This window comes from Danio rerio, chromosome 16, assembly GCF_052040795.2.
Source record: "Danio rerio strain M-AB ecotype USA chromosome 16, GRCz13ab, whole genome shotgun sequence".
Lineage (NCBI taxonomy): Eukaryota > Metazoa > Chordata > Actinopteri > Cypriniformes > Danionidae > Danio > Danio rerio.
This window is the reverse complement of record NC_141036.1, coordinates 27,492,619-27,517,148: the sequence shown is the minus strand read 5'-3', so window position 1 is coordinate 27,517,148 and position 24,530 is coordinate 27,492,619. Positions and strand designations below refer to the sequence as shown.

General features: G+C 45.0%; 1 protein-coding gene across 19 annotated transcripts in view; it reads left to right on the top strand.

Moving 5' to 3' along the window:
- The window catches only part of kcnn4 (potassium intermediate/small conductance calcium-activated channel, subfamily N, member 4), a 76,124-nt gene that overhangs the window by 28,547 nt on the left and 23,047 nt on the right, over positions 1 to 24,530 (top strand). For 15 of the 19 annotated variants that reach the window (XR_015511401.1, XR_015511398.1, XR_015511409.1 and 12 more), the window contains one exon: positions 9,669 to 9,779. Coding sequence is in view for 7 of the 19 variants with exons in the window: in XM_087287043.1 (XP_087143169.1) it covers positions 9,669 to 9,779 (111 nt within the window). In the remaining 12 variants the exon portion in view is untranslated. Of the gene's footprint in view, positions 1 to 2,604; positions 2,644 to 9,668; positions 9,780 to 24,530 lie in introns of all 19 variants that reach the window. The other 4 variants (XR_015511406.1, XR_015511405.1, XR_015511407.1 and 1 more) reach the window with 1 other exon arrangement.

Sequence of the window (24,530 nt, the reverse complement as noted above, 5' to 3'; positions counted from 1 at the left end):
ACTCAAATGTGTAGGGCACGACCCATGAGTCTCGTTCCGTTGGATTTTACACTCATGGAATTTACATGAAAATGAGGAAACAGTGGTGTCTGAGGCTCACAGTATGCCCATTTCCATATACTGATCTGTTATTATTTTACTATGCCTTGGTATGCAACTTTTTGTTGTAGTTCAAACAGCAAATAATGACAAACAATTCTAAGGTTGTTGGATAGATTTTCAGCAAATGCAGTAAATTAAATCTGTGACTTAAGAAAATGCAATTTAAGCATATTAAAATGTAGTATTTACATAAATAGTCAAACATTTGATATTATTTGTAGCATGGTTAACACTACACAATGACGAAACTGAACTCAGGGCTATCACCCTGCAGTAGGAGACCATATGGGAAAACTAGGTTGTTGTTGGCAAGGGTGCTAGTGAGGCCAGCAGGGGGCGCTCAGCCTGCATCTGTGTGAGTCCTAAAGTCCCAGTATAGTGAAGGGGACACTATACTGTCAGTGGGCGACATCTTTCGAATGAGTCGTTAAACCTGCTTCTGAGGTCCTGCTTCTCTGTGATCATTAAAGAGCCATGAAACCCCTTGTTTCAGCAGGGTGTTTTCACACCTCTACTCTGGAAAGAGTCAGGAAAGTGGGCGTATTCAGCTCTGTTTAGAGGGGAGTGTCTGAGGAGCAAAAGAGGGATGATATGGGAGTGATAATATTGGTAATAGTTTGGTTGTGGTGTTAACATGTTTACACTCTGTGTAATAGTTAGTTTGATATGATATGATACGATACAAACTAACTTTGCCATCTGAATAAACAAAGACCACTTGTCGCTCACTTACCAAATCTGTAGAGACAGGACAAGCAACACCAATTAGAGCCGCGTCTTTATTAAGAGGAGACGAGCAGCAAATCCGGATCTTACCATTTGCAGATGAGAAAAGTTCTCGGGTAAACAATGTTCCTTAGACATGTATTGTTGTCGAGCGTCATGTGCACTGTAATCCACACGTGAGTCCAGCTGCGCTCTCATAGAGAGTAAATAAAAACAAAACTTTCACTGCAGCAAATTATAAAAGCAACACTGCACGCTTGTTTTGCCAACACAACGTGGCGTCTCTGCCGTTTAAACACTGTAACATTGATGAATGTTAATGAAGTTGCACAATAGAGAGCGCTGATTGGTTTAAACCAAGCCTTACTCATGCATTAATGCAGCACACTCGAAGACGTAATACGGTACTCCCAGGTACCGACGTCCAGTCTACACGCTGGAATACACAGTAAGATCTCATGGCTGTGACGCAGCTACAAAAATTTGTTTCAAACCGGAAGTACGAATTTGCTCAAAATAACTCAAAAACAACCAATTTTTACTTTTTAGTGAAATATATGTGTCCTAATAGTGTTTTTAGCAGTGTGGGACACATATACGACTGTCAACAGCTCAAAAAATGTGTTTTGGTGTTTCGTGACCCTTTAAAAATCCAATGGCACTTAAAGATTAAAAGATTAGGGGTGTAACCCTGGTGTTCTGGCCAAATTCCCTCCATTGCCCCTTATCGATCATGGCCTCCCAATCATCGAATTGGCTCTATATATTGTCTCTACTCCACCTATAGCTGGTGTTTGGTGAGTGCACCGGTGCCGTTCTCCTGTAGCTTCCATCGCATCATCCAAGTGGTCGCATGTGTGGAGAGATCCCCCTCATAATAGTAAAGCGCTTTGGGTGTATGGCCATACACAACAAATGCGCTATATAAATACACATTACATTATTTGATGTTTTGCAAAGAACTGCACAAAAAAATCTTTATTTGTTGATATTATGCCCTTATAAATATCATTAGTGTGAAAAAGCTGTTGGGATTATACTGCCCATAGCATTAATTTTACTTAGGACCTGCAATCAAAAACATGTTTAATACATTGCGGAGCAAAATGTGTTTCAGTTTGATGATGTGTATGGTTAGTAGGGAGAGTGGAGCTGGTCTATTGTGGCTTTTTGAATTGTGGGCAAAAGTTTGCAAACTCAAAACTCTTCAGACTCTATTTCTATCTGTTCTTATTTAGTATCATACACTTGTGCAAGGTTTGATGAAAATGCATCGTATTGCCAGGTGTAAACAGGGCTGCTTATGCACTGGCTTGTTTAATGAGTGATCCAAAAAGATTTAAGATTCAAGAATTAAGCCTATAAGCCAGTCAGTGAATCATTTAGTTATTAATGAGCTTACAACTCAGCTCGAATAATGTTTCATTTAAACCTAACATTTGCAGTTTGTAAAGCACCTTTCTAATATTTTACATTGGTAAATTAGCCAATTTCTCTCTAGTATTTTCTGTCACACTTTACAAATTAATTTAGAATAATAGTTTAACATTTACTAATGAATTAGTAAACTCCCGATTCTGCTTAGAACTAACAGTGAACAATTTCATTTCTATTAACCCTTTAACTGTCACCATCCAGATAGTGGGACAATTTAGTTTACATTGTTGCAATTAAATCCTAATCTAATCTTGACAAACTATATATCATTGGAAAGCTCTGACTCTTCTGAATGCATATTTTACTGTTGTTGTTTTTTTTTTGTCTTTTATCATTTAGGAAGAGTAACAGATCAAATTTACTGTCACCATTGAACTCGTGAGACCCTTTGCAAATACATAAAACATTAACTAACATTAACAAAGATAAATTGTATTGTTCATTGTTTGTTCACGTTAGAAAATACATTTACTAACATGAACTAAAGCAACCTTTTTTCTGATGTGTTACCGTAATATCTGTTTCCACACACTGAGATCTTGTGTGAGCTATGAGATCCACAGATGTATTTTTGTTCAGTCCCAGCTGTTCTCCCACCCATCCTGACAGAGGCACTGAAGTCCAACTGAAATTTCAGTGAAGCTGTGCTGACAGGCTGACACACTGATGAAAATTAGGATTTAAAGTCATGATCTCTGACAACTTTCATACAGAGACCGCTCAATCAAACCATTAATGACCACATATTGAAATATCCAGCAACTAATAGTTTATTGTTTATTATTAGTCATTATTGTACACCACAGAAATTCTATCTTTATAACACTACGAAAATATTTTTTAAAGTGCTTTTAATTTGAACCTTTAGGGTTTTTGCATGCGTGTCTGGGTGTATCTGAGCATAAAGTTCAGTAAGTGGAGGAGGGAGGGAATGATTTAGTGAGATGATACACAGATTGTTTTGTCTGTAAACCAAGTACTTCGGTTACACCCGTACAGGATCATTTAAGAGCAAAGAATTGAAAATAGCTATATTTTCCTTTCATGTCAAAAGTTTAAAACAAATTATTTTTAGTTTTAAATAATAATATAATATTATTACTGATAAAATAAATATTCAAATATTATTTATGTTTATATATTATTATTTATATATATAATAATAAATATTCATTTTTATATAATAATAACAACTTTAATAATAATAATAATAATAATTATATATATATATATATATATATATATATATATATATATATATATATATATATATATATATATATATATATATATAAATTTATTTTGTTTTAATTAATTGTGTGTGTGTGTATTTACTCTATTGGCCAAAAGTTTGCAGTTAGTTTTATAAATTTTTTCATGTTTTATTTAACTGAATATTTAAAATTATTCAGTTTATCAAGGCAACATTTATTAAATATAAAAATAAATTGTTAAATGTTTATTAAAATTTTAAATAACTGCTTTCTTTTTGTATGTCGTTACAAACAAAATTATTACTCCAGTCGATATTGCTTTTATTACTATTACCATTAATAATAATAATAATAATAACAACAACAACAACAATAATTATAATAATAATAAGAACTATAATAATAATAATAATATAAAAATAATAACAATAATAATTAATATTAGAGTGATTTCTAAAGGATCATGTGACTCTGAAGACTCAGTAATAAGGCTGAAAGTTAATCATTAAAATCAATGGAATAAATTATTAAATTAAATGATAAACTACTTTTAAACAGTTATTTTATAGTGTAATAACATTTCCTTATTTTACAACGTGTGCTGTATTCATGATGAAATAAATGCAGCCTTGGTGAGCAGGAGAAGCTCATTTTAAAATATTTAACAATCCTACTGACCCCAAACTTTTGACCAGTTGTGCATATAATATTTTATAAGTGAAAATGTGCACTTTAATTTAGGCACCCACAGATATCATCACCAAATATAAATCAGAGCGGTCAGACTTTCTCATACAGAGCCTTATTTCAGTTGTCAAGTTTTGTAAAAATATATCTATTGAATTAATCAATCTATAAAAGAAACGACTAGAATTCTGAATTATAGGCTTAAATTAAAGAGAGAAATAACAGATGAACCGGGACTGCATCAGATCATGAAGCAGATCAATGCTCTTTCTTTCAAGCTGTCAGTGCAAAAATGAACTGAACACTGACTTTCACAGTATTTGTTTTTCCAACAATGAATGTCAATGCATTCTTCCAGCATTCTTAATAATATGTTCGTTAGTGTTTAACAAAAAAAAAAAAGAAAATCATAAGGCTCATAACCACTTGAGGGAGAGTAAATAGTAAGTACATTTTATCGTTGTGTTAAAGCATACCTTTAATCATTGTAACAAGCGTAACCTAATTGTACAGTGCAGTATCAGTGATGGTTCACTGTGCGGTAAGATCATGTGCCAGTGTGTATTTCCAGGCTCAGACAGCTGCATCTGCACAGGACTGTCCGCCCTGCTCCTCTCTCCATCCCTCATTTCCGATCAGGCCAGATAAGCGGGCAGGATAGGAGCACGAGGCTCACACGACAGGAGCACGGGGCTACAGCCAAACCCAGACACCTCCCTGACACAGTGGAAAATAATCCTTCACTCCTCTTTCTCTCCCGCGCTCCCTGTTTTTATAAGCTTTCCCCTTTTTTTAGGGAAAACTTTCCACCATTGCCATTTTTAGGTGGTTTATAGCATTTGGCGCCACTAGATCAAGAGGGTGTGCCAACCTGTGCCCAAGACTTGGAAAACCAGAGGAAAAAAAAAGTTTCCTAATCCAGTTGGAACAGTGGACGCGTGTTGATTAGTGAGGGATTGCCTCTCACCTGTAGTTCACTCAGCAGGAGTGTTGCCTCGTGCAAATGCCTTCTTTCTCCACATAAAGATGAGACTTTAATGACTTTCCGTTGTCACGAGTCCATTTCCAGCTTCCATTATCACCTGTTATCCATCAGGGCGAATTATCTTGTCTTGCATGTCAACCCACTGCATTGCAGAGGAAAAAAGAAGATATTTAAAATGGGTTTCAAGTATTAATATATATATATATATATATATATATATATATATATATATATATATATATATATATATATATATATTTATATATATATATATATAAACTATATATGCACAGAAAAAATAATGAGTTAACCATGGTTTAAATAAGACACCCAGTAAAATGTGATTCAGTATTTGTTTATATAGCAAATAGTCCTGGTAGCCTTATTTAGAACAAGATTGGTGACATGAAAAGACTCTATTTGAGGATCACAGTGTTACACTAAAACACGACAGAGCATTATTTTACCTGTAGTATGTTGATATATATATATGTGTGTGTGTGTGTGTGTGTGTGTGTGTGTGTGTGTGTGTGTGTGTGTGTGTGTGTGTGTGTGTGTGTGTGTGTGTGTGTGTGTGTGTGTGTGTGTGTGTGTGTGTGTGTGTGGCTCTGTATGGCTACTCCTCCACTACACCTTGGTCCTTCATTCATTTCAAAAGAGCACTACCATTGTATTAAAATGGCGGCTCTATTGACGCATTCCTTCCAATAGACAACAACAACAGGCGACATCTAATGTAAATATCTATATCAAGATATACATACTACAGGTAAACACTGTGATCCTCAAATAGAGTCTTTTCATGTCACCAATCTTGTTCTAAATATATATATATATATATATATATATATATATATATATATATATATATATGATCAGGAGCTTTCCCAGTGGTCAGTATACTGAAAAATTAAAAAATGACCAGCTATGACCATGCAGCTAAAACCAGCTTGACCAGCCTGGTTTAAGCTGGTCATCACTCAGCCTGACCAGCTAAGAACAGTATGGAAATGGCTGGAAACCAGCCTGGAAATGTCCAAAACCCCTCTAAAACCAGGTTAAGGTGTTTTAGGGGGCGATCACATCGAACGCGACTTTACGTTCCAAAAACGCGAGGTGCACTTCATTGTAGACAAGAAAAAAAAAAGCGAGGTGTGCTTTTTTTTTGTCTATAGGCAACGACTAAATTAGCTGGGTATTTATTTTGCGAGAGTGTTGCTGTTGATATTAAAATAACTTTAATATTGAATAGTATTGTGATATTCAAAATTTGTGAAGTCATACAGCTCTGGATAACTTAAAACAGCAACTTTTTTTCAGCAACCACAAGTCTCTCCTATGGCTTGACAACATAAACACTGCAGACACCTCAACGGAAATCCAGCCTCTGCTTTTATTTGATTGTAGAATGAAATAGACACGAGTGACATAACGTGCTTTTTCAGCTCAGTGTTGACTTTTTTTCAACTAAGAGCGCACAGCGCAAAACGGCAAAAACGTGAGTCGCAGCAGGCGGTTAAAATGCGAGGCGCGAAGGGCGCATAAGCAGCACACAAAACACTCGTGGCCGTTAGCAAACCATTCAAAAGAGGCGCCTCTCAACATTTTTAGCCTCTTAAGCAATTTTATCTGACAGACTGGCACAAATGCAGACATTCTCATTCTCACAATGAGTTTCTGAGTCCTCTCAGGCTTCCAACAAAGTTTGTTCTTCTGAGGTAATCTGAAGACATGTCAGTGCTGCAACTACATTGTAAAAGAATTTCCTGCTCATTCAAATTTGTCATTAACAGTGAAAACAGTTTAATATAGGCTTTTCTAAAACTGTGAATATTTCACTTCAATTTTATTTATTATTTTATTCAACAAACCAACACAATCTCATGCCAATTCGTGTTTTGGCGCATATTGTGGACTTTGTTTATAAATAACTGATCAACAAAAAAATCCATTAAAATTAAGATAAAAAATTATAACAAACAACTTTGGTTCAAAAAGATATTTGTTCCAATTCCAAGAAAAATATACAAATTATATTTTTGTTTTTGCCCCTCCACTACTAAACTACAGGGGTGGATGATTTGTTCGCTCTGAGGAAAATAAGGATTTCACGAATTCTTTACTGTGATTGTATCACAAGCCTGTCATATATTTAATAAATTTTATAATTTGTCATTATTTTGATTATAATGAATTGAGCATCTGTTATATAGTATCTGTTATGGTGCTGGTGTGCTTTCCTTTTTTTATGCACTCATGGCAAGTTTAGGCGAGAGACTGTTTAATAAGAAACCCATGGCAGGAAAACATACATTTAGATTTGAAAGAAAATATCTTAATATTAAAAGGAATCATAAGTTTGATCCTATCCATAATGAATGCCCTTAAATAATGTAGTTAATAGTTGTCAGCAAGCATGTGTTTATTGAGATTGAAATTGAGATAAGACATATCTTTATAGAAACACTTGTACTACTTTAAAAAATAAAGCTCATCGTAGACGTCACAGGACGGCTTATAATGAAGAAACGTGTAGTCTGGCACATTTGTTACCTTCGACAGTAAAGATTTTATGAAGACAAAAATCGCATAATCTGACATAGTGACTTTCGTAACCTACAATAAAAATCGATTTACTTCGAATTACTTCAGAAATGGCCGTTTCTTCACTTAGCCAACAAAAATACAAGTTTCTGGCACTGCAGCATCTTGTCATTTCATTTGTTGATTTCATTTAACCAAACTAGCAGAAGCCTAGAATTTAGTGCAAGTTGCTGCTACTTTGCCTCATGTTCAATGCAGTAAGTGACTTTAGCGCAAAGACTGTAACACAAAAATGTAAAAGAATTCAATCTTACCCATCAAATGTTATGCCCTTATGCTTTGTTTTCTTTGTTTGCTCATTACTACACCCATACGCAGCGCAAATGTCCAGCATCTTCAGATTGGCTTTAGTCTTGACTAGTGTGGTTGAATGAGATTTGCGGTAGTATTGGCACATGCCTAGGGTCCGTATGCGATATCTAGTGTATATATCTATGATTTGATTTATTTGATTTTATTTGAAAAATAAGAAACCGCTTGTTTAATATTAATATTTTTTATATAAGAGAAAAAATATTTGAAGGAAAAACCAAGATATTCTTTGAAAACATTTCTTGATTATGCTGTATACCTTTTATCAAGTAATCTTAGTTTTAATGTACTGATTGATTTCACTGATATATTTCTTTAGCAGTGTTGCTTTCTGTGTCTAATATGATTTCCAGAAAAATCCCCTTTATGGGGTGTGTACTGTTCAAAAGATGAATGCGTATCTCCATATATTATATTATAACACAGTGGAATTCACACTGTGCCAGCGGTCTGCCAGCGGAATAAGAGATCATTTAGGGAGAAACTCTTGTGAAAAATTATGGTGGTATTAAAGATTTTGCCCTTTGAATTGATTAATTCTGGCTTACTGCAATGATTGACTAAAGGGGATTTCTGTGATTACACTTCATTTTCCTTGACTGCTGTGAATAATCAGCTATACGGAAAAACTCCAGGCCTTTGAGGTGTTTTCGGCATGTTTAGTCCATAACATTAAGCAATCTTAAAACAAACTGATTAAACCACTGCTTGCTAACGTGTTCTTTCTCTCCAGAACAACTAACCATCTCCTTCTCTCTCTCTTTGTCTCCCTTTCCTTATCTCTAAATCATTTTTTTCTCTCAAATTCAACAAATTAAGGAGCTCAGGTAAATGAACTGTTTAGTCAATTACATGGAACATTCATCAGAAAGACTTTTTGTCAGTGGTCTTTCATGGAATGCTTATTTCTATTGCATTTTAATTGTATTTATTGTTTTAAAAAAGTTTTCCACGCTACATTAAAAAGTACCTAAATACAATTAGGTATTACATTTAAAAAATACTGTCACATATCAAATACAGTTGAAGTCAGAATTATTAGCCCCCCTTTGGTTATGTTTTCTTTTTTTAATATTTCCCAAATAATGTTTAACAGAGCAAAGAATTTTTCAAAGTATGTCTGATCATATTTTTTCTTCTGAAGAAAGTCTTATTTGTTTTATTTATAAAAGCAGTTTTACATTTTTTAAAAGCCATTTTAGGAACAAAATTATTAACCCCTTTAAGCTATTTTTTTTTCAATAGTCTACTGAACAAACCATTGTTATACAATAACTTGCCTAATTACCCTATCATGGCAAAGGTAAAATAAATCAGTTTTTAGAAATGAGTTATTAAAACTATTATGTTTTTAAATGTGTTGAAAAAATCTTCACTCTGTTAAACAGAAATTGGGGAAAAAATAAACATGGGGGCTGATATTTCTGACTTCAACTGTATATACTGTATGTATAGAATGCAATTGGTAATTTATGCAAATGTTGCGAATTATTGTGTGTGCTGTCTGCATATCATCAACTCTGGATGCTTTATTTCTGAGTATATGTTTGGGATAATGAGACAGATGGTAACCATGCTCATGTCTGTGTGTTTGTTGTCAGGGTGTGGCTTGTACTGCTATGTTGGTAGCAGTCATGACTAAGAAATTGGCACTTAACAAAGGAGAGAAACATGTGCATTTCTTCATGATGGACATTCAGATCTCAAAGCGGGTAAGAACACAGATCACCACATAAAACACCTCATAAAAGCCACTCTCATTCATTTCTTCATCAGGGCTTTTCATATTGTGCCTAACCCAGGTTATGGCATTTTTGAACTCCAAATAAAGAAAAGTTTCACGCTTTTAATTTAAAAGTGGGGTGAGAAAGGTTATGAAACCCTGTTAGCAATGCTTTGTACTTGTTGTCCAGGTACAAAATTGTTAATGGTTAACGTTAAGAAAAACAAAAGAAAATGATGTGCCTTTGTCAACTAAACAAATGCTATATCTTTCTATTATTTTCTTCTATATTAACAGAGATTTTACAGGTGTGTAATGTCTGTTGTTAAAGCTGCCTTTTTGTATAAATTCAACATTAACTATTAAATTTAGAGCTGATTTCTCTCCACTCTGTCCCAAGTGCAAGACAGAAATAGGTAACCTTACCCACTGTTTCTGGTTTTGTAACAAAATACAGAGGTTCTGGTTGGGGGTTTCCGAAGAAGTGAGTAAAGTTTTGGGTGTTTCTGTGGTTCCAGATCCAGCATCTTTTTTGTTAGGAATGTCCCCTCCTGTAAGTCTTGATAAGTACAAAATGAGGCTTTTCAATTTCCTTCTCTTTAATGCAAGAAAATGTATACTTTTAAAATGGATTTCGGAGAAGGCTCCCTCTGTTAGGATGTGGCACCGAACTATTCTTGAATACGTGTCGTTAGATTATCTGACCTGTATTGTACATAATAAGAGTGGAGTTTTTCAGAAAATCTAGGAACCTTTCCTGGCATATATTGGTTTTGATATTGCTTCAATCCTGACAAGAGGATTTATTTAAGAATGTCATGGTTGGTTTTATTGATTGTTTCACACTTACTATTAATACTTCAATATTCTTTAAATTTTCCAGACCTACTGAACTCCCATGTATGCATATAGGCACATTTGTTTTTTTTGTTGTTATTTGTTTAACTGTTGTTGTCATTGAATCATCATTATTTTGCAAAGATGTTATTTCTTTATTTATGTTACTTGTTTATATGTATATAAAAGCAAAAATTTAATAAAAATATATATAGAAAAAAAACATTAACACTATTTATATATAAATTAGCATTTACTGACTGGAAAAAAGTGGCAATGCGGTGGCATAGTGGGTAGCGATGTCCCCTTACAGCAAGAAGGTCACTGGTCACGTGGGTTTCTTCCAGGTGCTCCAGTTTTCCCCATAGACCAAAGACATGCACTATAGGTGAATTGGGTAAAAGCTAAATTGTCAGTAGTGTATGAGTGTGAATGAGTGTGTTTGGACAGTGATGGGTTGCAGCTGGAAGGGCATCCGCTGCTTAAAACATATGCTGGATTAGTTGGTGGTTCATTCCACTTTGTTGAATTCTGATTAATAAAGGGACTAAGCCGTAAAGAAAATTAATGAATGAATAAATGGCTGGAAAAAAAATTAAATACAGTATAACATCAAACGTTCGAGGTTACAGAAGTAACCCTTCGTTTGCCGAGGAGGGGAACGGAAGTGCCATAGAGTGGATTGATTGAAATCCACAAATGGGAGGATTCGGATCAGAAGCCGCTTGTCTGGAGAATATTGAACGGGCCAATGAATGAAAATGAATTGGCAGCGCAAGCTTGCGCAGGTGTGCTGCATCGCCAATTATCCCAGCATATAAGCACACCTGAAGTGAGCAAACCCCATCCTTTTAAGCTGAAGAGACTTTCAAACAGCTAAGGGACAGTCATTATGGCGACGGAGTATGGCACTTCCGTTCCCCTCCTCGGGGAACGAAGGGTTACTTCTGTAACCTCGAACGTTCCCCTTCGGTTGGGGAACTTCAGTGCCATAGAGTGGATTGATTGAAATCCACAAATGGGAGAAGTATGGAAAGCGCCATAATGACTGCACCTTACCAATGCCCCCGATGAGGGGATAGTCAAGCAAGCGTGACGCACCCACATCATGGGAGGCGCGGTTCTCCAATGTGTCCCTGGCCCTAATTTATCCTACTTCAACAGAAGTCTTACGGATTTAGATATATTTTTTGGGAAGTCGTGAGCATTTAGATAATTCTAGGAAAATACGACAGTACGTTGGGAAGCGTGCAATCCCGATAGGGAGGAAGCAGCGGAGGCCATCCGTTACCCAAGGGGGGATAGATGGCAGAATTATATATGGACTAGCCTTAAAAAAGCGGGAGTACGCATAGCAAAAGAGTGGTTAGCGGAGAGGGAAGACACGGGTTCGCCAAGGGTTGGGGGGGGGGGGGTGGGGGTGGAAGGGGGGGGACTTAACCGTGGCGGAATAAGCATATGGGATCGCCTAGTGGGGATCACGCATAGCAGGCACCTATACCCAAAACGCGGGCTGACCAGCGGGCAGACCTACAACGTAGTGGGCCAGCAAGTGACTCCTCCGCTGAGTCAGTGCTGGGGGCCACAGAGGAATCTGCAGGGCTTACCTGACAGGGAACTTTACTGACAGATAAAAAGGCGCACGTACCTCCGTGTTAGGGAAAATGGCGCAGCAAGCGTGTCTCAACACCCTACCGAGTTGTTTCCTCAATCACCAAATGGTTACCTAATACCCTTGAGGAAACCGGCTCCACTCGCAGATTGTAAAACCTTGCAAATGTGTTGGGTGTCGCCAAGCCCGCAGCTCTACAGGTGTCTGTTAGAGAGGCACCACGTGCACGCGCCCAAGAGGATGCAACGCTCCGAGTCGAGTGTGCACGCACTCCCGGGGGGACACGGCTGACCTTGACTCGAATAAGCGAGTGAAATGGCATTCACAATCCAGTGGGATAATCTTTGTTTCGATACGGCACTTCCCTGCTGCCGACCGCCATAACAGACAAAGAGCTGCTCAGATGATCTAAAATTCTGAGTAAATTCTGATCTCTAAAGGGGGTGGTAGGAACCTTGGGCACATAACCCGGGCAGGGCCTCAGGATGACGTGAGAGTAATCCGGCTCGAATTTCAGGCACGAGTCACTGACCGAAAATGCCTCCAGGTCCCCGACCCTCTTGAAGGAGGCCAACGCAACCAGCAGAGCTGTCTTCAGGGACAGAAATCTTAGAGATACTGATTCGAGTGGCTCAAAGGGATCTGCTCGCAAACTCGTGAGAACGAGGGCGAGATCCCAAGAGGGCATGAGAGGGGGGCGAGATGGATTAATTCGCCTAGCACCCCTAAGGAACCAGATGATGAGGGTATGCTCTGATATCCAGGTCCGGTTGGGCCAAAGGGGCGCAACTAGCAGAACCTGTTCCTCGTCCTCCCTGACCTTGCACAGTAACTGTGCGAGCAGGCTCACTGGGGGAAACGCATACTTGCACATGCCCCGAGGCCAGCTGTGGGCCAGTGCATCCGTGCCAAGAGAGCCCTCGGTCAGGGAAAAAAACAACTGGCAATGAGCGTTCTCGGGGGAAGCAAACAGATCGATCTGGGCCTCCCCGAATCGCGCCCATATCAGCTGAACAGACTCGGGGTGGAGTCTCCATTCTCCAGGGCATAACAGCTGTCGTGAGAGCGCATCGGCTGCACGATTGAGCGTGACTGGAACGTGAATGGCGCGCCACGATTTCAGCCGCGGGTGACTCCAGAGGAGCAGACGGCGGGCGAGCTGAGACATGCGGCAAGAGCGCATACCCCCCAAGCGGTTGATATATGCGCCGCCGCCGCACTGTCCGTCCTGACCAGCACGTGTTGCCGCTCCAGCACCGGTAAAAAGTGGTGGAGAGCGAGGAACACTGCCAACAGCTCTAGGCGATTGATATGCCAATGCAGCTGGGTGCCTTTCCACAGGCCCACAGCCGCATGCCCGCGACACACGGCCCTCCAACCCGTGTTGGAAGCATCTGTTGAAACAACAACATGGCTGGACGCCTGTCGTAGAGGCACAGCGGCCTGTAGGAACGAGGGGTCGTTCCAAGGGCTGAGGGCGCGGCGACACAGCGCAGTAACAGAGACCCGGTGTGTGCCCGCGTGCCATGTGCGTCTTGGGACCCGATCGTGAAGCCAGTGCTGAAGTGGTCTCATATGGAGCAATCCGAGCGGCGTGACGACGGCTGCGGATGCCATATGCCCCAGGAGCCTCTGAAAGAACTTCAGTGGGACCACTAGTTTGCTGTCGAGCTCCCTTCAGCAAGTTCAGCAACAGGCGAGCGCATTCCTTGGAGAGGTGCGTTACCATGGTGATCGAGTCCAGCTCCATCCCGAGAAAAAGAGATCCTCTGCACGGGGGCAAGTTTGCTCTTTTCTCGGTTGACCTGAAGCCCCAGTAGGCGGAGATGCCGAAGCACCTTGTCCCTGTGCACAATCAATTGCTCCCGCGAGTGGGCTAAAATCAGCCAGTCGACGAGATAATTGAGTATGCGGATGCCCGCAAGCCGAAGGGGAGCTAAGGCACCCTCCGCAAGTTTGGTGCAGAAATTGGCGGTGGCGTGGAAGAATGAAGACATGGAAATACGCTTCCTTCAGGTCTATGGCTGCAAACCAATCCCGAGGACGAACGCATTGTAGAATGCGCCTCTGCGTGAGCATTCTGAACGGCAGCTTATGCAGACAGCAGTTCAAAACGCGCAGATCTAGGATTGGGCGTGACCCACCGCTCTTTTTGGGTACGATGAAGTATGGGCTGTAAAACCCACTCTCCATCTCGGCTGGAGGAACTGGCTCGATTGCACCCTTCGCCAGGAGGGCAGCAATCTCCTCTCGCAAGACAGGGGCGGACAGGGGGTTGACCCTGGAGAAATACACGCCCGTGAACTTGGGGGGCCGTTTCGCGAACTGAATCGCGTAACCGAGTCTGATTGTGCGTATGAGCCACCGCGAGGGGCTGGCCCGCGCTAACCAGGCAGGCAGAGCCCTCGCTAATGGAGTCATCGCTACAATCGCTGACGTACCAGCGGTGGGGCAGCACGGAGTGGGTGTGCTGATCCGGGAAGCACGAGGGTCCCGCGGAAGAGCTGGAGGAGAGCAATTCGCTCTGGCTCCGCACCCTGACTCCGGAGAGGGGGCTGGAAGGCTGAGGGAAGGGAGACTGTCCCCCCAGCGCTCGTGAGCCACTGGCGAAGCACGTAGAATCTGGGAGCCGGAAGGCAGCGCGTCCCGGACTGGCAGAATTCGTGCTGTCACATCCGGGGAAGGGGAAAAGTGCTCTTTGATGATGTTTTGGGGGCACTGAAAAGTATCGTTGTAATCGGGGCCCCGCCCTCCAGCGGGGAAAGAGCAAGTTTCCCTTTTCTCCGGATGGCTTGTCTCAGGGACGCTTCGCGGTCCGTTTGCCGGACTTAACGGCGCCCTGGGCAGGGGGAGCTGCCTGCTTTCGAGGTGTACGCCGTGCCCACTTGGCCGGAGGCGCAGGCGGGGGCGGGGCAGCACTCGTTGGCGGGCGCCCTCGGCGAGGAGCAGTGGAGGTGGATGGCTCGGCGGGCGGAGCGGGTGAGGGTGGAGGGACACGCAGCACGGGCAGAGAAAGGTGCCCTCCAAGACTGCGTGAGCCTACTGTGCACTTCCGAGAAGAAGAGGGCAAGAGGCTTCGAAGGCTTAGCCTTCTGGTCCTCTACGTAGCACCCATCTAGTCGGTCCGGCCGCGGAGGCCGCTTCAGGATCCGATTTGACGGCGCTCACCTGCCCGGAGGGGGCGAGCGGGTCCGGATCTTCGTCGGACAGTGAAAGCCCACCCTCCGATGCCGCGGAGGACATCTGATCTCCGGTGTCAGCTAGCGTGAGAGCTACGATCTGGTTAGGCCGATCACTCCCACTACCCGAAGCTTGGATGGAGCGCCGTGAGGAGCGAGAGGTTCGCGAGCCTGTGGGCGGCGGATTATCTCTCACTGGAACCCTCAGATCTGCCCGAGCGCCCGCTGCTTTTTTAGAACAGGAGGCAACTGGGGTGGCTCGCTCTCTTACGAAAGTTAGCCGCGATCTAAGCTGTGCAACAGTCATGGCATCGCAATGACGACATGAACCACCCGCGAGCACCGCATTAACATGCTGGACCTCCAAACATGCAATGCAGTGATCGTGTCCATCATCCGGAGCCAGGAAACCCCCGCATCCAGAAACGCACAGTCGGAGCGCCATCCTGAAAAGGACGTGCTGCACGACTGTGTTGCTCTTTTAGGAAAGTTGCAACAATACGCACCGCTCTGGAGGACGGGACCCAAAGAACCGCAGGCAAGGGAGAAACCCAGCTCGACCATCTGCCGCCGCGAAAACCCACTCTGCACCGGGAGACACTCGTTTGCTCTGAAGTGCTGAACAGCAAGAGGAACCCTCATCGACTCACTCAGAAAGGATCTGAAGCGAAAAGGATGGCGTTTGCTCGCTCCAGGTGTGCTTATATGCTGGGATAATTGGCGATGCAGCACACCTGCGCAAGCTTGCGCTGCCAATTCATTTTCATTCATTGGCCCGTTCAATACTCTCCAGACAAGCGGCTTCTGATCCGAATCCTCCCATTCGTGGATTTCAATCAATCCACTCTATGGCACTGAAGTTCCCCAACCGAAGGGGAACTGTCGTTTGTGGTGTTGCATTGCTTATTGCATAATAGCATTGTTATATTTGACTGTATCATATAGCAAATAGCATGTTCTCACATGGTTTTTTTTTATTATTTGTTTTACAGTTTTGAAAGAGTAAAATGTACATGTGGTTTTCAACAGTTTTGTCAGTAATGTGTCCCAGACTACCACCTGGGGCTATGTTTTAATGAGTCTAAAGTCTAAAGTGCATTGCACAAAAGCATTAAGAACATATCTAAATAATACACTCTGCGCCACGGCGCATGGTCTAACAAGGTTGAGCTTATGCTCTTAATGAGTTATGGATGTGTTTTGAGAATAACATGCATTAAACCAATCAGAGTCTCCTTTCCCATTCCCATTAAGAGTCAGTTGCATTGTGCCGTGGTGCATTTGCTATTTACATGGCAAACTTTGTAAGTGGAAAAACTAAATGCTTCACTATCGAGAAAACAGTTAAACAGACTATTTGCAGCATGAGGATAAAGAATGAGCCTCTTTACTTTCTCTTTATTTTACTTTTACTCTTTACTTTACTCCTTTACTCCTGAAGTGTGGTCAAAAAACGTTCGAGGTTACTAAAGTAACCCTTCATTCCCCGAGGAGGGGAACGGAAGCACTATAAGTGGATTTGATTGTAAAATCCACGCATTGGGAGGTTCGGTTCAGAAGCTACTCGTCTGAAAGAGTATTGAACGGGCCAATTAAGAATGAATTGGCAGCGCAAGCCTGCGCAGGTGAGCGGCATGAGCAATCAACTGAGTATATAAGCTCACCTGGCGCCAGCAGACGCTATCCTTTTTAAGCTGAAGAGACTTTCAACAGCTAAGGGACAGTCATTATGGCGACGGAGTATAGTGCTTCCGTTCCCCTCCTCGGGGAACGAAGGGTTACTTTAGTAACCTCGAACGTTCCCCTTCGGGGGGAACTTCAGCACTATAAGTGGATTTGATTGTAAAATCCACGCATTGGGAGCCCATTGAAAGCGCCATAATGACTGCACCTTACCAACACCCCCGATGAGGAGAGAGTCAAGCAAGCGTGACGCACCCACATCATGGGGGGCGCGGTCCTCCAACGTGTCCCTGGCCCTAATTTATCCTACTTCAACAGAAGTTTTACGGATTTATATATATTTTTTGGGAAGTCGTGAGCATCTAGATAATTCTAGGAAAATACGACAGTACGTTGGGAAGCGTGCAATCCCGATAGGGAGGACGCTGCGGAGGCCATCCGTTACCCAAGGGGGGATAGATGGCAGAATTTACATATGGACTAGCCCTAAAAAGGGGGAGTACGCATAGCAAAAGAGTGGTTAGCGGGGAGGGAAGACACGGGTCCGCCCAGGGGGGGGACTTAACCGTGGCGGAATAAGCATATGGGATCGCCTAGTGGGGATCGCGCATAGCAGGCACCTTTACCCAAAACGCGGGCTGACCAGCGGGCAGACCTACAACGTAGTGGGCCAGCAAGTGACTCCTCCGCTGAGTCAGTGCTGGGGGCCACGGAGGAATCTGCAGGGCTCACCTGATGGGGAACTTTACTGACAGATAAAAAGGCGCACGTATCTCCATGTTAGGAAAAATGTCGCAGCAAGCGTGTTTCAACACCCTACCGAATTGTTTCCTCAATCACCAAGGGTTACCTAATACCCTTGAGGAAACCGGCTCCACTCGCAGATTGTAAAACCTTGCAAATGTGTTGGGTGTCACCCAGCCCGCAGCTCTACAGATGTCTGTTAGAGGGGCGCCGCGTGCGCGCGCTCGAGAGGATGCGAAGCTCCGAGTGGAGTGCGCACGCGCTCTCGGGGGACGCGGCTCATCTCGGCTCTGATAGTGAAAGAAAGGCATCCACAATCTAGTGGGAACTTATTTCGGTACGGCACTTCCCTGCTGCCGACCGCTATAACAGACGAAGAGCTGCTCAGATGATCTAAACTCTGAGTGCGGTCCGGATAATACGCAAAACGCGAACTGGACCATAAGAAGGGCTGGGTCTGCCTCCTCCGAGGGCAGCGCTTGCAGGCTCACTACCTCGTATGAAAACGGAGTGGTAGGAACCTTGGACACATATCGCGGGCGGGGTCTCAGGACGTGAGAGTAGCCAGCCCAATTACAGGCACGAGTCACTGACCGAAAAATGCCTCCGGGTCCCCGACCCTCTAATCGATATCAACGCGACCAGCAGAGCTGTCTTCAGGGACAGAAAGATACTGAGTCGAGGATCGAAGGGATCTGACGCGGCTTGTGTAGCGAGGGCGAGATCCTAAGAGGGCATGAGAGGGGGCGGGGTGGATTAATTCGCTTAACGCCCCTGAGGAACCGGATGATGAGGTTATGCGTTCCCACGGTGCTGCCAGCCACCGCGTTATGAGAGCGGAGATGGCAGCCACGTAACCTTGAGTGTGGAGGGCGACAGCCTGCTCTCCAACTTCTCTCGGCGTAAAGAAAGCACAACGCTGATCTGGCAAATTACGGGGGTCTTCTCAGCGAGAGACACACCATTCAGTGAATAGACTCCACGTCAGGGCATAGGCGCGCTCGGGGAGGGGGCTCTTGCCCGAGTGACGGTATTAGCCACCGCGATCGGAGGTTACCTAAGTCTTCCTCGCGTCTAAAATCTCTTCAAAGATCGGCGAGGGTGCCAGGTGGTGCCCTGTCCCTGAGAGAGTAGGTGCTCTCTCGAAGGGACTGCCAGGGGAGGGCTATCGCGAGGGAGAGCTCTGACATCCAGGTCCGGTTGAGCCAGAGGGGCGCAACCAGCAACCTGTTCCTCGTCCTCTTCCTGACCTTGCACAGTAACGCGAGCAGGCTCACTGGGGGAAACGCGTATTTGCGCGTGCCCCGAGGCCAGCTGTAAGCCAGTGCATCCGTGCCGAGAGCACTCGGTCAGGGAAAGAACAACTGGCAATGAGCGATCTCGGGGGAAGCAACAGATCGATCTGGGCTTCCCCGAATCGCGCCCATATCAGCTGAACAGACTCGGGGTGGAGTCTCCATTCTCCAGGACGCAAGGCTGCCGTGAGAGCGCATCGGCTGCACGGTTGAGCTTGCCTGAATATGAATGGCGTGCAGCGATTTCAGCCGCGGATGACTCCAGAGGAGCAGACAGCGGGCGAGCTGAGACATGCGGCGAGAGCGCATACCCCCTATACGGCTGATATACGCCACCGCCGCCGTACTGTCCGTCCTGACCAGCACGTGTTGCCGCTCCAGCACCGGAAAAAAATGGTGGAGAGCGAGGAACACTGCCAACAGCTCCAGGCGATATGCCAATGCAACTGGGTACCTTCCCACAGGTCCGCAGCCGCATGCCCGCAACGCACAGCCCCCCAGCCCGTGTTGGAAGTGTCTGCTGAAACGACAACAAGACTGGACGCCTGTTCTAGAGACACCCAGGCCTGTAGGAACGAGGGGTCGCTCCAAGGGCTGAGGGCGCGGCGACACAGCGCAGTAACAGAGACTCGGTGTGCGCGCGCGTGCCATGCGCGTCTGGGGACTCGATCGTGAAGCCAGTGCTGAAGTGGTCTCATATAGAATAATCCGAGCGGCATGAAGCGGCTGCGGATGCCATATGCCCCAGGAGCCTCTGAAATAGTTTCAGTGGGACCACTATTTTACTGTCGAGCTCTCTCAGACAGTACAGCATCAGCTGAGCGCGCTCTCCGGAGAGGCGCGCTGCCATGGTGACCGAGTCCAGCTCCAGCCCGAGAGAAGAGATCCTCTGCACGGAGGCGAGTTTGCTCTTTTCTCGGTTGACCTGAAACCCCCACAGGTGGAAGTGCCAGAGCACTTTGTCTCTGTGCATAATCAACTGCTCCGAGAGAGGGCAAAAATCAGCCAGTCGTAAAGAATTGAGTATGCAGATGCCCGCGAGCCGAAGGGGCGCTGAGGCACCCTCCGCGGGCTTGGTGAGGACCCGCGGAGACAGAGAGAGCCCGAAGGGGAGGGCTTTGTATTGCCAAGCTCGACCTTCAAACGCAACCGCAGAAACTGTCGGTGGCGAGGAAGAGTGGAGACATGGAAATACGCGTCCATCAGGTCTAATGCTGCAGACCAACCCAGAGGACGAACGCACCGGAGGATGCGCTTCTGCGTGAGCATTCTGAACGGCAGCTTGTGCAGGCAGCGGTTCAAAACGCGCAGATCTAGGATTGGCCGTGACCCACCGCTCTTTTTGGGCACGATGAAGCGTGGGCTGTAAAACCCGCTCTCCATCTCGGCTGGAGGGAGCGGCTCGATTGCATCCTTCGCCAGGAGGACAGCAATCTCCTCTCGCAAGACAGGGGCGGACAGGGGGCTAACCCTGGTGAATACACACCCGTGACTTGGGGGGGCCGTTTCGCGAACTGAATCGCATAGCCGAGTCTGATTGTGCGTATGAGCCACCGCGAAGAGCTGGCCCGCGCTAACCAGGCAGGCAGAGCTCTCGCTAATGGACTCATCGCTACAATCACTGACGTACCAGCAGTGGGGCAGCGCGGAGTGGGTGTGCTGATCCGGGAAGCTCGCGGGTCCCACGGAAAAGCTGGAGGTGAGATATTTGCTCTCACTCCAAACCCGAGCTCCGGAGGGGAGGCTCGAGGGGTGGGAGAAAGGAGACCGTCCTCCCAGCGCTCGTGAGCCACTGGCGAAACGCACCGAATCTGCAAGCTAGAAAGCATAGCGTCCCAGACTGGCAGATTTCGGGCTGTCACATCTGGGGAAGTGAAAAGTGCCCTTTCATAATGTTTTCATGGCAGTAAAAAGTGCCGTTGGAAATAGGGCCCCGCCCTCCAGCGGGGAAAGAGCAAGTTCCCTCTTCTCCAGATGGCCTGTCCCAGGGGCGCTTCGCGGTCCGTTGCCGGACTTAGCGGCGTTCTGGGCAGGGGGGCTGCCTGCTTCCGAGGTGCCCGACGCGCTCGCTTCGCCGGAGGCGTGTGCGGGGGCGGAGCAGCTCTCGTAGGCGGGCGCCTTCGGCGAGGAGCAGGTATGAATGGCACGGCGGGCGGAGCGGGCTACGGACCGCCGATAAGACATCACCCACCAACTGCTCTCCCACCGCCTTGAATTCCTGGGTGAATTCACAGACAGTGTCGCCGAACCTGGCTGGGGATATGGGGAAGTCAAGAAAGCGGACTTTGTCGACTTTGCGCATATCAGCCAGGGGTGGCGCTCCTGGACCACTAATGTGGACATCGTCCTCCCCAACGCACACGCAGCGGACTCAGTAGTCCGAAGAGCTAAGTCGGCGGCGGTGCGAAGCTCGTAAGCCTGGGTTGGACCCACCCTCGTGCAGCTCGGCCAGCGCCTGCGCTTGGTAGCGCTGGTAGGTGGCTATCGCATGCAAGGCGGAAGCAGCCTGGCCCGCAGCTATGTAAGCTCTAGCTCCGAGGGAGGTAGATAACTTACAGGCTTTGGATGGGAGACGAGGCGGACCCCGCCAAGAAGAGGCGCCGCGCGGATTTACCGCCATCGCGCACTCAACCTGAGGAATCGCCACATACCCCCTGGCTGTTTCACCGTCAAGAGTGGTTAGGGTGGAGGAACACGCAGCACGAGCAGAAAAAAGTGCTTTACAAGACCGCGTGAGCCTACTGTGCACCTCCGGGAAGAAGGGAACGCCCCTCTAGTCGGTCCGGCCGCGGAGCTGGGGGATAAACCATCTCCAACCCACGGCCGAAGCAGCCCGGGAAAGCACGGCTAACATGTCCGTTTCAGGATCCGTAGTGACAGCGCTCACCAGCCCGAAGGGGGCGAGCGGGTCTGGATCATCATCGGACAATGAAAGCCCACCCTCCGATGCCGCGGTGGACATCTGGTCTCCGGTGTCATCGGGCGTAAGGGCTACCATCTGTTAGACGGATCGCTTCCCCCGCCCGAAGCTTGGATGGAGCGCTTAATGGAGCGGGAGGTCCGCGGGCCCGTGGGCGACGGATTATCTCTCGCTGAAACCCTCAGATCTGCCCGAGTGCCCGCTGCAGAGCAGGGGACAACTGGGGTGGTTCGCCTTTTTGCAAAGGCTAACCGCGATCTTGCGCAACAGTCATGGCATCGCAATGACGACATGAACTGCCCGCGAGCAGCGCATTAACATGCTGGACCCCCAGACATGTAACGCAGTGCCCGCGCCCATCATCCGAGGACAGGAAACCACCGCATCCAGAAACGCACAGTCGGAGCGCCGTCCTGATAAGGACGTGCTGCACGACTGTGTTGCTCTTTCTGTGAAGTTTGCAACTTTATACGCACCGCTCTGGAGGACCGGACCCAAAGAACGCCAGGCAAGGGAGAAACCCAGCTCGACCGTCTGCCACTGCGTGTACACACTCTGGACCGGGAGAATGCTCTCGTTCGCTCAGAATCGCTGGTCACAGCAGGAGGAACCCTCATCGACTCGATCAGAAAGTCTCTGAAGCGAAAAGGATAGCGTCTGCTGGCGCCAGGTGAGCTTATATACTCAGTTAATTGCTCATGCCGCTCACCTGCGCAGGCTTGCGCTGCCAATTCATTCTTAATTGGCCCGTTCAATACTCTTTCAGACGAGTAGCTTCTGAACCGAACCTCCCAATGCGTGGATTTTACAATCAAATCCACTTATAGTGCTGAAGTTCCCCCCGAAGGGGAACTGAGCTATATTCAAACACGTCCTATTCTTATGCCCTATATGGGGATGCATTCATCTCAAAAACTTGACAGGTGGACGAAAGTAAACTTGTTTTTATTAAAACAAAAATAAATATGCATATAATAAATAATACTACGAATAATAATAATAACATATAATAAAAATGCAAATTGCGATAAATAAACTAAAAAGGCCCCTGAAATGAGGCATGGAGCTAGAGGTTTTTATATTTTCACAAAGTGGCACAAATGGATTTTTTCAATAACGTGGCACAAAACATAAAAAAAATTACTGTGGTGCTGAACTGAAAATAGCAACAAATCACGCCATACACATCTTGCGCCTTATTCCACCTGAAGTTATTTTGATTGATCAGATATACTTAAATAAGTTTGGATACATTTTTATGATCTCATAGCCATTTAATTAAAGAATATTCATGAAGTGACCAGTTGTAAACAGTCCCTATACTGTATTATTTGATAATTTGAATAGTTTGAATCTGAGGATAACAGTTGGAGAATGGCAGAATTAGTTAAAAATCCGAACCAAACAGCACTTACATCACTGCTTCTGCTCTGATCCCAAAACTTATTCCAGCATATTTAGATGCCAGACACTACTAACTTCAAACAGGAAGTGTTCTATAGTAAGATTAAACACAATTAAGAGCTTTGCACAAAGGGATAAAGAAAGTACCCCATGTCCACAGTTAAATGCACTGCTAGATCTTTCATGTTGTGGGTCTGTTTTTCAACCAGACCACCTGGACTCGTATCTTGTTCAAATACATGGCATCAGGGTTTTACATTAACACCCGCCAACCCGCCAAATGCAGGTAGATTTTAGCTCTGGCGGGTTAGACAGACACCTCCACTAGCCACTTTGGGTGGTTGGAAATCTGCTACAATGTGTAGTTTTCTTGAAAGCAGGGTTCGGCAATAAGCATGGCCCAAAAATCGTGCAAATGTGATCTTAGAATCAAGAAGCAGCACGACTGACAAAAATAAATTTGTTCGCGCGAGAAAAACAGCGAAAAAAGATAAATACCATACGAGAGGATGATCACTCGAGCGAATAAGTGATGTGATGTACGCAACTGTTAAAAGGCGCGCATGCTCCCATTTACTTACGCAAAGCAACTGTGCCTAGAAGAAGCGCAACTGGTGCGATCTGAAATAGACTAGACAAAGAGCAATGATCGTTTACCCACAGACAGTCCTGCTGCTTTCAAGAGCTCAAGATAAAAAAAAAAATACACGTTCTTTTGAAGCAGCAGCGGTCAATGCTTTCATTTTAATTTTTTTTTAGAACACATCCACCCTTGCAGTTTGCCGAGTCTTTTTATCTCAGATGACATTACAACGCATTTACCCTGTCTTGTATTCCCGTGTTTCGATCCAGCCTTGTTTAGCCTTGTTCTCCTGTTAAGCCGCCTGCCTTACGACTTAAAGCCTGTTTACTGACTACGATTCTGGACTGCCTGTATATACCCGTTTGCCCCTGTTTTGACCATTGCTTTCCTGATACGAATAAACCTGCATTGTGGATCTTACCTCAGTTGTATGTGTAACTCCCAGCATTACAATGGGGGATGTGAGCCACTGGCATTGTTACT